Raw genomic sequence first — 13,174 nt, 5'->3', positions numbered from 1 at the left:
CGCTAAAAGTTGCTGAAAGAGGGTGAAGTCTGTCCTTGGGCTGAACCTAACAGTATTCCACTTTCTCTATTGACTTAGGGCTGTATTGCATTCTCTTGACAACGATTTTCTAAAAAACTTACAGTTTCTGTCTCATTTAGAATACGGCACTAGAATTCTATACCAGTATTTTCTTATGGGTCTAATATTCGCATATAAAATGATATTGGATTGATGCATAAGTTTGTAGCGTTTTTCTGTGCTTTCATTCATTTAATAGTACTATAGTGACACAGTTACCATAGCAACGAAAAACAAAAGTTAAGAGAGTCTTATAATCGAGTAAATACGGTATACAATAAAGTCTTTAAGATAGAATCTATAGTTTATTTTTTAAAAATAATATTGATCAAAATATTTTGAAAAGAAATTAGTATAAAATAAAAAAAAAAATAAACAAAAATATTTGTAAAACTAACATGTTAGAGATTTTACTGTGTGTTTAAACGTGTTTATTAAAAATAGATCGAAAGAAGAATTACATCAATATACAAATATTTGCGTAATTTATCACTCAAATGCTGCCCAACTGAAAAAAAAAAATCTCAAAAATTTTTTCATAATTAAAAAGAAAATAATTATTGGGTTTTTAAAAACATTAAAATTATTTATTGATGTACAAATGGTGTATACAGTATTAAGCCTGCCAATTTCTGTTTCCATAGGATTTGTAGATTCTGAGGGAAAAAAGAAATGTTGAAATATAATAAAACTATACTGGTACAGGTGTATCTCCCCTCTTAAAAAATTTCTGCCATTTTGAACTGTGAAGAGAAAGCTGTGGACAAGGAACTGAATGTTCTACCGATGCAGTTTGTTCCTTGCAGATGGAAGATATTGAAAACTTTAGTAGACACAAAGTGTGGAATGTTAAAGAATTTTTAACCAAGTGAACAGAACAAGCTAGGATATATGATATGATACAATTCGTGAATATTGTTATCTTGTGAACTGTACGCCTCTCCATCTATTAATGTGCTGGTATATTTGGTTGTTTGACTCTTTGAAGCTCAGCAGCAGATGCCTTACCATCCCGGACTGACCCGTGGCTTGGTGGCCGTTCTCCTGTACTATGACGGACGTAAGTCAATTGTGACAGCACTGCGCGCCCTAGTACAAGCACGAAGAGGCATTTCGTGGATATTGGAGTCTTCTGAGGAGGTGGTGAATTACATCACCCAGTACACTCAGGAGCTGATGGAGTATGGACTCATCAACAAGATTCTGGGTGAGTTTACGGAAATCATATTTACTCAAGCTAAAGGCTGGTTCACAATAAACCGGAAACGAGAATCGGAATGAAAACGAAAATGGTAAAATTGTTAAAATGTGTACATTTAAATGTGAGCATTCACAATTAATGAAAAGCCTGCCGGAGCCCGGGATCAGGAACGGAGAGTTGGCCAAGTTCAACTTTGGCATTCACGTTTCCGATCACAGCCCACTAGATTCATTCTGTTGCCATCTAAAAGCTATTTTGTCGTCGTATATTTTGTAGGAAGAAGACCGTGACATAACCTATGCATTATTTTGTTCTGTGCTGTGCATCATGGAGCAAGTTTTATTTGATGAGATTCTAATATTGAGTGTTGAGGAGAATCCTCACGTTTACGATAAGCGGCGCGCCTTGTATAAAGATGAGAAAATGAAGGAGAATACGTGGCTTTCAATAGCTGCATCTTTGAACACCGATCGTAAGTGAATCATATTTTATTACTGTATTGGTTGTAATACACATTACATATTCATGCTTCAATTCAATAACTACTGTTGTGTTCATTTTTGTTCTGTTACAAATGTTTCTTCTCTAATTATTTTACGTTATAGTAGACTTAAAATAGGCTGTGATAATAAAGATACATGGGCATATTTATAGTACCGTACCTGATGAAATGTTTCAGTTGAAATTTCGAAGTTGGTTAACCTATGTTCATGTTGGCTGCCTTGTACTCATGAGAGAACGCCATTGGTCAATTATACACAAATAACATCAGAATCCGTCATATTGACTTTACATATCATTATTGACATACATATTGATATGCATAGTCGTCTATGTTCTCGGTTTATTGTGAATCAAAAATTGTCATATTCACGTCCTCTGCTTCTCGTTTTCATTCTGGTTCTCGTTCCCATTTTATTGTGAACCAGCCTTAAGATAGTCCAGTGACTTAGAACATTTTTGGTATTGATACTTTAGGATGAGAAATATGATATCAGGCTTGTAGTTTTGAACTGTTTGCCTCCTGGCATTTTAGTGTAGCTAGTACATCTGTCATATCTGATTAAAATCTCGTGTGTTGGCATGAGCCTCCTGTGTACAGTTATGTTCGCTTATTTACTTAGAATTTCAATATAAACCACTATTAGTTTGTGAGCTCTCTATCACTTCAAGTAAACTCAATTATCTTCAGTGGCAAAATAATATTATAAATGATAAGAAAATGCAAATGTAATAGCTATTTCATATGAATTCACTTTATTTATTTATTTATTTTTTTCTTGTGGGTATGTGACTTTTCGTCATTCACCCATATGAAGCTAGTTGTGTAGACCAATTTACTGACAGAGTCATTGCCCAGGGTGCTGCATAGGAGGCTGGTCTACGCTACACCTGTGATGAGATGAGATGATGATGATGATGAAGATTTGTGCGGATGCCACAGGGTAACCGGAGCTCCTCGAGAAAACCCTGTGTTACCTGACCACGAGCTTTCTCAACAAATTATAAATCGGGAGTACACTGGGAATCGAACTTGGTCCACAGGATTATAAGTCCAGTGCTCCAGTTATTAGACCACTGTGAGGGAGGGGAGGGGGAAGAGGAGAGAGTGTGTGTGTGCGTGTTATTTATTTATTTATTTATTTATTTTATTTTATTTTTTGCGATTTAACAGTGAAGTCATTCTCTTTGCTTCCTAATATTTAGATGTAAGGTCCATAAAATTTTCCAGAGATTCACAGATTTTTAGATGTTCCATTTCCATGGTATCTTCTTTATTGCATAATAAATATGTAGCAAAGTCCAATAAGCTCATTCGATGTAGATGTTTTGTAAGACAGTCACGACCAGAAATCAGTCTGAACATAGCCACAGCAGATTTTCGTGATAGAAGATGTTGCATACTTAAATGTACTTAGTAGTACTAATCCTTGTAGCATCTTTCAGAAGGAGGATTAAAATTTAATTCTTTTAAGGCATGTACAGTATTAATATTTGTTAAAATTCATAGAACATGGAGGCTGTTGAGTAAATTTAACTTTGAGAAATTATAATTTTAACGAAGGTTACCCATGCAAATGACGGGTTGATCCTTGTAGTGTTATTGTGGTATTTATTTTATTGATTTCTCAACATTATAATTTATTTTCCAAGAAATTTGAGTTAATACCAAATTGCTGAGAGTTAATGTTCCTTCCTTATGATTTGTCCCAATCAGAGTTGCTGCAGACATTGGATTTGTCGAAGGAGATTGAGTTGCTTCAGCAGAACCGAGCTCTGGGCGGTCCGCGTCATCACCGCCAAGTTGAAGACTTGTTCCTGGGCATTCGGCAGACCTTAGCAGATGTAGTTTATTTCTGGGCAGCCCAGTGTGGCCTTCCTAAGGACCCCACCTTCAAGTACGTGAGCTTGTTAATACAGTAGAACCTCTATTATCCGTGGTAATGAAGGGGGTAGAGTGAACGGTTAATCGAAGAAATCGGATAATCCGTACTATATAAGGTTTTCATAAATTAAGTGCATAATACAGTTTCGTAATTTCCTCTGTGGTCTTGTGTTTTAACATGCCAGGTAATAGATCAGAAATTCACTAATTTAAGTCTGGTTTTCAATGATGGGTTTTTAAGAGCCAAGGAAACTGCTTATGACGACTGTCTGTGGAAAGATACGAATAGTACAGGTCCCATGTTGTAGATTTACATACTTATTACACTTGATATTTGTTTTTCATTAAATCGTGCACAGTTGTAATTCCTATTTTGTATTCTGATGCGATGAACCACAGTTTCTCTTTTCTCAAACCACTCAATTACTTGCACTATTTTTGTTAGCAGAACTTCTTTTCTTTGGAAGGTATTTTGCATTGCATTTAGGCTCCTCTAATAGTAGACCATACTGTATAAGAGTACAAGTTTGTAAAAAAGAAACATTGTAGAAAAAATTCGTACTAATATAATGTACAGCACTTCATATTTTTTCTGCAGCAAGAAGATAGAGAGAGAGAGAGAGTCGGATAATCCACCAATCGGTTAATATGGTGACGCAAAATCGGGGTTCTACTGTACTGTAAAATAAACTGCCTCATAGAGTATTTTATGTGAACGTCTAACAGTTTATTGTTAAAATTAGGAAATCAGTTTATCTCACTAGAAACTGTAATTCATGTACTTTCTGGTTTTTTTATTTTCTTTTCCCCCTTTCTCCTTTTCCATTCCTTTATTTGTCTTATTCTTTGTTTATTCTTCCTATTTTTTTCTTTCTTCCTCCTTTATTAAGAGTTTTTTTCTTTCTGTTCATTTTTTTTTTCCATTGGTTCCACTGGTGCTTTTTGTCATTCTCTAAGCAAATTTTTTAAATTATATTTGCAGACTGATAAATCACCTGAAATCTACAACCCTTCAGGAAGATTCTACTGGAGGAATTGACAGTGTGACTCTTGCCCTTGTGATGGCCCTCTTGTATGCTCTGGACTTGAGTATTCTTCAACGACGAGAAGATGGGGAACGTAAGTATTGTCTGTAGTAATGTCACGAGAGGTCTGAGATTTGCCGATAAATCCACGAGCGAAGCGACTCAGACTTCGAGTGGCATTTATTAAGACTATTTCGTGAATAAAATAAAAATGTAAATAATATACCCCTAAAATTCGATCACAAAATTTTAATAATTGTTTATTAACGAATACTTAACCTATTCAGACATTTTGAAGTTGAAATACTCGTAGATGAATATCGATTACTGCAATAAAGAAATTCGACGTTATTATTCAGTAATGCCAATTGCGAAAAGCGAAATACAGGTTTAACAATGTTAATTACATGTACTGCACTTTTCTCTTATTATTATAACATAAATACATTTTCATTATCTGCTGAAATCATAATTTAATTTAACAGTAACAGTGAAAACAGCTATATACCAATGCTTATGTATTCACAGCGAGACATGTTGCTACACAATGAAGCCATCTCTGTATAGATAGGCCTAATTAAAACACGAATTTTATTACGCCATACAGAAGGCACTGTGATGAAAAGACCTTATTATTACTATGCAAGGTCATTGGGTTTGATATGCGATGATGTTACATAAATTTTAACATCTGACTTTCTATTAAATGTTTCATTTCATTCACATGATACAATTTTTATAGGCTACTTATAGGTTATGTTACCTGTGGGAGCAGGACCAATGTCAGCTGTGTCTTATTTCGACCGTTACAATCAGTGCTACACGAAAGGATTTTTTATAGCTCGACAAATGCATTCTTGCTGTAGTGTGTAACAGAACTAAAGCTGCATCTACACAGTTCAATATTCCAATCGCGTATGCGTGCAATCTGGGAAGAATATTGAAAGAATCAAGTTTAAAAGGTACGTTCAATTAAGATGCATGGAGATTTTGTGTCTATGTGGTGCGCCGTTTTGAACGTCTTCACTGCATAAATATATTAATTAATATTAAATATCAATCTTGCATTCATTGCTTTAAAGTTGAAAGAAAAGTTTAACCGTGTAGTTGCATCTTAATGTATTCATGATCATCAATTTATGGGGAAACAGTTGGTGACAACGACTAAACAAAAGAACGACCATGCGATAAATTGATAGCGATAAATCTAGCTGCAAAAATTATCGCAAAGTCTGACAGTGATTGGTTGGAATTCAAAATTTCAATACACTTCATTGGTCGAAAATGGAATGGCGTCATATAAACGAAATAGTCTCTCTAAAAGTGTAGGGTATTTCAAAAGTCAGTTCAAATATTAAACTGCTATAAATATTATAATATTTGAGATAGGGAAAAAACAAAAACATCACAGTGTTGGGCAAACAATGGGGTTTACAAAACATGGGAAGATGTCCGCTGTTTTCTTGTTCAACATGTTCTGTCTGTGACACAATGCACAACATTTTGCTGATAATGTCTTCGAATATTGGCAATTTATTGCGAGATGGCATCTTTCAGTTGTAGTAGGGTGTGTGTCAGGAAAACTCGTTCTTTAAGGTAACCCCACAACCAAAAGTCGGCCGGATTGAAATCTGGAGATCGCGGAGGCCACATTGTTGGAAAGTGCCTACTGATGACTTTGGTCGGAAAAGGAACCTCAATTAGTGTGTTAACTCCACCATTCATTTTTTTAGTAGGTTATTTTACGACGCTTTATCAACATCTTAGGTTATTTAGCGTCTGAATGAGATGAAGGTGATAATGCCAGTGAAATGAGTCCGGGGTCCAGCACCGAAAGTTACCCAGCATTTGCTCATATTGGGTTGAGGGAAAACCCCGGAAAAAACCTCAACCAGGTAACTTGCCCCACTGAGAATCAAATCCGGACCACCTGGTTTCCCAGCCAGATGCGCTAACCATTACTCCACAGGTGTGGACAATAATGGAATAAGACAGACTGTTACAGTAAACGGGGAGCACTACTACAGCATGTTACAGAACTTCGTCATCCCTAGACTGAGGAATCACGATATGGAAAATATAATCTTCATGCAAGATGGCACTCCACCCCACATTTTTATCCCTGCAAAACAATTAATTACACAGATGTTTGGCGATCGATGTTCTGCTGTAATATTTTTTCACTTTCAGTATATTGTTACTCATATTACATGTTAACAGTGCTACGCCTAATATAAATGGTATGAAATGGTTGAAGTCGTGTTTGAAATGTTGTTGCAGAACTGGTGCAAAAACTGCCACTGATAGCAGAGCCAGATTTCATCAGAGGGTTGATACGAGAGCTGCCCCCTTCTGGTAGGAGTTGGGAGTGTACTGGCTTACAAGCACTGGCCAGTCTGGCTTGGGGTCTGGCTTTGGCCACCCTTCGCATGGCGCCAGCAAATCTTCATCCTACAGAAGGTAATCAGGGAGATGCATTGTCACCTCTACTTTTTAACTTCGCTCTAGAATATGCCATTAGGAAAGTTCAGGATAACACAGAGGGTTTGGAATTACATGGGTTACATCAGCTTCTTGTCTATGCGGATGACGTGAATATGTTAGCAGAAAATCCACAAACGATTAGGGAAAACACGGGAATTCTACTTGAAGCAAGTAAAGCGATAGGATTGGAAGTAAATCCCGAAAAGACAAAGTATATGATTATGTCTCGTGACCAGAATATTGTACGAAATAGAACTATAAAAATTGGAGATTTATCCTTCGAAGAGGTGGAAAAATTCAAATATCTTGGAGCAACAGTAACAAATATAAATGACGCTCGGGAGGAAATTAAATGCAGAATAAATATGGGAAATGCCTGTTATTATTCGGTTGAGAAGCTTTTGTCATCTAGTCTGCTGTCAAAAAATCTGAAAGTTAGAATTTATAAAACAGTTATATTACCGGTTGTTCTGTATGGTTGTGAAACTTGGACTCTCACTTTGAGAGAGGAACATAGATTAAGGGTATTTGAGAATAAGGTTCTTAGGAAAATATTTGGGGCTAAGAGGGATGAAGTTACAGGAGAATGGAGAAAGTTACACAACACAGAACTGCACGCATTATATTCTTCACCTGACATAATTAGGAACATTAAATCCAGATGTTTGAGATGGGCAGGGCATGTAGCACGTATGGGCGAATCCAGAAATGCATATAGAGTGTTAGTTGGGAGGCCGGTGGGAAAAAGACCGTTGGGGAAGCCAAGACGTAATATTAAAATGGATTTGAGGGAAGTGGGATATAATGGTAGAGACTGGATTAATCTTGCACAGGATAGGGATCAATGGCGGGCTTATGTGAGGGCGGCAATGAACCTCCGGGTTCCTTAAAAGCCAGTAAGTACAGAAGGTAATATACCATCACTCTTCAAAGTATGATTGTTTGTTTATGTACAGTGTACATATAACGTGGAATTTTACGTAGGCATTTATTTGTTTTGGCTTCATGCATGCTATTATTCTTCCTTTTGTCCTGGACTTGTATTTAATATGTCAATATTGAAAATCTGTCAATTTTTTAAGTAGCTACTATCTTTATAGATTTCAAAACCAGTACTTCTCCAGACACTTTGGAAATGTAGCTAAACATGTAATTCGTTTGAGCATGTGACTGATGTTATGTGCATTTTAAGTTGCTTTAGCATTTAAGAATTTTTTTTACCACTCGGCCGGGTAGCTCAGTTGGTAGAGCAGCTGGCTACGGACTGAAAGGTCCGGGGTTTGATCCCAAGTGGTGACAGGATTTTTTCTCGTTGCCAAACTTTCAGAACAGCCCGGAGGTTCACTCAGCCTCCTATAAAATTGAGTACCGGGTTTTTCCCGGGGGTAAAAGGCGGTCAGAGCGTGGTGCCGATCACACCACCTCATTCTAGTGCCGAGGTCATGGAAAGCATGGGGTTCTACCTCCATGCTCCCCAAGTGCCTTCATGGTATGTTACGGGGATACCTTTACCTTTTACCTTTTTTACTGTGATTAAAAATTATAATTTTTAACCTATTATGGCTCAGATTTTTTACACTGCTTTTACATGAATTTATTCATTACTTTTGAGGATCCCTAACCACGGATAAATGCGTACATATCATCCACTTTCATTGTTGCAGGTTTAATCGACGAGGATGATTTGCTTGTGGACTCGGCCATCGACATGAAAGTGTTTGACTTCCTTCATCACACAGTTCTAGAGAATGACACTATTTACAAAGAGGTGAGAGCACTGACGATTATTCTTAAAGTGTTACAAGGAAGAAGTGCATTTCTACAATAGAAAGAAATCTATCTGTATGGCTTAATTATTATTACTAAATCTAATGCATTAATAATTTCTGAATATAAACTTTTGAAGAAAATATTTAGAGTAACAGTAACGAAGTTTTATTGTTGGTGCTGTGGTGCACTATTACCACCACCACCACCACCACCACCACCACCACCACCGCCACCACCACTATCATCATTTGTACACACTGCGTGCACAAAGCTTTTAAAATTGTAACAAAATTTCGAACTGCTATTGGAGACAAGTTGAACTTGACTCCTGAATAGATCATCATGTGCTTTACCTGCAAGATTTGATAGCTTCAACATTTTTCCTTAAGGATCGGTTCCGGCTGTTACAACTCTGATAATACTATAATACTGTTACATTTGTTGCCTTGAGAACCACGTTCTTTATAATGTGTAATATTTATATCTTGGAAGATGATTTGAAGATTCTGTTTTTTATTATTATATTTATTATTAGTATTTTTCTACAATACAATAATTATCCTTCACCCAAAGAAATTTTAATCCACAAATGTCTATCCTCAGCATCTTCTTCAGTAAGATCTCTTCTAGTCATATTCCTTCTGACATCCATTGTTTTCTTGGTTTTCCTCTTCTTCCCCTCCTATCACAGTCCACTCCAGCATCATCTTCGGTATTCTTCCATTTTTAATCCTCTTTACATGTGCAAACCATTTTAAACTTCTTTCTTCAATTATTTCAGTAACTTTCTTTTCTACCTACAAAATTTCTCAAATTTTCTGATTCATAATTTTTTCCCTTCCTGATTTTCTCGCTGCTCTCCGCCAGAAATCCATTTCAGTAGCCAATAGCTTGTATTCTGTCTAGTATCCAAGATTCTGCCCTATATAACATAACACTTTGTACCAGTGACTTATAAATTAGGGTTTTTGTTTTATTTAAAATGTTCCTGCTCCAAAGAACCGAGTTTTTCATGCCAATTATACTTACTTTTTTTTCAGCTACACTCTTCTCACCAGCTTCTAAAATTGACCCCAAATATTTAAATTGTCTTTTTTGCAGGAATTTTATGTAAGGCGTCTTCACTGTCTTCTGACAGACTTCATTGTTCTGATGCCTTTAAAGCTTAAAGATTTACGGAACAGAGCAGATGAGACCGCCCGCACCATGCAGGTGTACACACATGTAAGTCTTGATTTATTTATACGTTTTTGTAAGGTCTTTGCTTCTGTAACTTGCGTTGTGTTTTTCTTTTCTCGGATGATTTTATGGACTTGCAAAGGATTTATTGGTGACTCTTAAAATTAAGTTGGTACATCTATTCAATACTCTCGAATATTGACAGCATTGGTTCCCAGTTAGCTAAGACGTGGATTCCCTGTTTTCAGAAAACAAGCCACGGACTCCCTGCTTTTAAAAATGTTTATATTTGTATGGTAGTTACATAACCGTCATCCGTCATCACCAATACCATATCAACATACCAGAACAACTGATATAAACATGTATCACAGATGCCCAATAACAGGCCACCTCAGAGGCTATTTAACTACAAAAAAAGAGATCTTGGACGACCAAGAATGCAGTGGACAGACCAGCTTTCAACCAGAAGTGGAACAGGCCATAAGGCGTAATCATAGATAGTCATTGATGATGATGATCTTTGATTTATAGTCAACCTAAAGGTACGGTCAATGTCGCTACTTTTGCAGCGCTGCAGTACAAAAAACTGCGCAACTCTCGTACTGCGACGTGTGAACAACGGTGCAACCCGAAAAGTAGCGGCTGCCGAACCTGCTGCCCGCTACTTTTTCATGCTGCGCACAGCTTAGAAGTAGCGACGTGTGAACAGGGTTGCAGCCGCAGCATTTTTGATATCGGTTTTGTTGAAACTTTCGCTGCGGTTGCGACCAATGTTGCCACCCAAATGTGCCAATGATACTTTTATTGTTTGGATATGTTTTAATGTTAGATGTGATGAAAATAAATGATTTGTAACAGTTACTAAATGTACATCACAGTCAGAGTATATTTGCTGACGATATAATTAATTTTTAAATTTTCCGTAGCGTAGTTCCAAACAGGAGGGTTACCAACATTTATTACGTGAATATGCTGTTGGTTATCATTTAAGTATATAGGCGTTTTTTAATAGCTGATAGTAAAAATAATGCCAATTTCTGAATACTAGTTAGGACAGAAAAGCAATTAATAGATAAGTAAGCTATCACATGAGTTCCATAATAATGCGAACATAACCACAAAATGTATATTGAGAAGTCAACACGGAGATGGAAACCTGCAGCATGACTGCAGCTGCAAAATTAGAGCCTTGTGTGTGAACAGACTCGCAACCTCCAACTTTTACAGTGCTCAGGTTGCGCAGTACGAAAGGTAGCGTGCAGCGCGGTACTTTTGGTTTAATGTGTGAACATGACAAGCAAGTTTTACAGCTGCAGTACAAAAGTTGCGCAGCAAAAGTAGCGACGTGTGACCGTATCTTAACACTATACAGTAACTTGGTATTGGTAACAGTAAAATGTCGAGTTTCCAGGTCACAAAGAAGTCCCCTTGGAAGATTTGATATTAATCTTACAAAAATGAGACTATATGTTCTTCAACAGGAGGGTTTGGAGCCACCATCCCACTTGCCCCGGCACTACGAGCATCTCCTGATGACCATAGCTCGACTGTACAGACACACCAATGCTAGCGAGCACTTGAATCTGGATCTGGTGTTGGACTACTGGAATTCTGCCGACATCTTGCCTGCAGCTGCGACAGGCTCTACGTCGTACCATTTCCGCTCATCATCAAGACAGGTTTGCAAACTTGATCAGATTGTAGCTAATCTTCTTGTGTATCTTCTAAGGTAGCCAACTTTCGAAAGCCAATTGTCGAGAAAACTTTTAACTATTACATTTTTGACAACGAAATCTGAAACTCGAACTTGGCAAAATTATATCTGCAGATGGGATAACACCTCTAGTTTATGATGAATTAATTCATGGTTTAGAGGCACAGTAAAGTAAGTAAATTAAACAGTACACTCATATAGTGCACACTTCTCTCTGAATGTTCCGTTGACATCTTTGTTGCACTGGCGCAGACGTCCCTCTCCAAGTTCGTCAGTGGCTGTGCTGATCTGTTGCCGCCACTGCTGTTTGTGCCGTACATGAAGATGCTGTGTAGTCTGGCCTCACATCCCCAAGCTGCTCGCCATGCATTCAACCTGCTCAAGCAGAACATCTTGGGAAACTCTGTGAATGTCTCGTGGGACCATTTCTTCCAGTCACTGAACAGGTAGGAAATTATAATGTATGTGTCGAACATGGAGTAAGGGCACTAAGGGAAAATACCAACGGAGAAAGATTCGATCCAGTGCTGTGGATTGAGCCTTGGCGTAGCTCAGTGGTTAGAGCATCCAATGCATAGAACTGGGGGTCCCGGGTTCGATCCCCTGTGCCGGAGCGAATTTTTGTCCGTTAATAACCAGTGGTAACCATAAGAGATAATTCTGTATGATCAAAAATTTAGGCCGTGTCTCAAAGCTACATTTTCAGTTGAAGTGAACTAGATTGTTGACTAAATAGCCGGATGTGACGTCTGAAGTCATGATCCAAAGCTACATAGTGCATAGCAATCAAGTCCGTAGTAGCTAGTCAACGAAAATGCTTGCTTGATTGTTGACTTGTTCACTAAACAAACATGGATACCTCATCAGCAAATGGGGTTATGAAATCTGAAAATGCTTTGGAAGTAAAATAATGTAAATATAATTTAGAATAACACGTTAACTTTGAACACTGATATTGTTAGTACCTTCTGTAGAATGTTTTAATCATTACTGTAATATATTAAGCCCTTATCTTTTCCATATAACTCGTAATGAAACTGCATTAGGACACTGCCTTCTTAATTTAGTGCTGCACCGTGATGTCATGGTTTTTAGAAAAATAGTCTATGAAGAAGTCCATGTTTCAAGCATGCATTTCCAAAGCTCCCTAGTGTGTAGTTTACAAGTCACCTAGTTGCTAGTCACTAGTGTGTAGTATGGAGCTTTGAGACACGGCCTTAATCTTTACGTAAATTATAAACTTGTTGAAAGAGACTTGGTTTCTGCAACAAATCACTGAGTAGTTGGTCATTGCAGAATTACATGAAATGAAACTGCAGAGGCACTTCCAAAAAGGTAGCACATTTCCCTAT

General features: G+C 37.3%; 1 protein-coding gene across 1 annotated transcript in view; it reads left to right on the top strand.

Moving 5' to 3' along the window:
• Nup205 (nuclear pore complex protein Nup205) overlaps positions 1–13,174 on the top strand; it is an 81,053-nt gene that overhangs the window by 7,358 nt on the left and 60,521 nt on the right. Inside the window, exons 4-11 of the mRNA XM_069833648.1 lie at positions 1,049–1,267; positions 3,480–3,660; positions 4,630–4,766; positions 6,953–7,132; positions 8,821–8,924; positions 10,028–10,150; positions 11,590–11,787; positions 12,075–12,268. Of these exons, the coding sequence (XP_069689749.1) occupies positions 1,049–1,267; positions 3,480–3,660; positions 4,630–4,766; positions 6,953–7,132; positions 8,821–8,924; positions 10,028–10,150; positions 11,590–11,787; positions 12,075–12,268 (1,336 nt within the window). The remainder of the gene's footprint in view (positions 1–1,048; positions 1,268–3,479; positions 3,661–4,629; positions 4,767–6,952; positions 7,133–8,820; positions 8,925–10,027; positions 10,151–11,589; positions 11,788–12,074; positions 12,269–13,174) is intronic.

This window comes from Periplaneta americana, chromosome 1 (genome assembly GCF_040183065.1).
Source record: "Periplaneta americana isolate PAMFEO1 chromosome 1, P.americana_PAMFEO1_priV1, whole genome shotgun sequence".
NCBI lineage: Eukaryota > Metazoa > Arthropoda > Insecta > Blattodea > Blattidae > Periplaneta > Periplaneta americana.
Note: the sequence above shows the minus strand (reverse complement) of the source record. Positions and strands in the feature narration are given on the sequence as shown.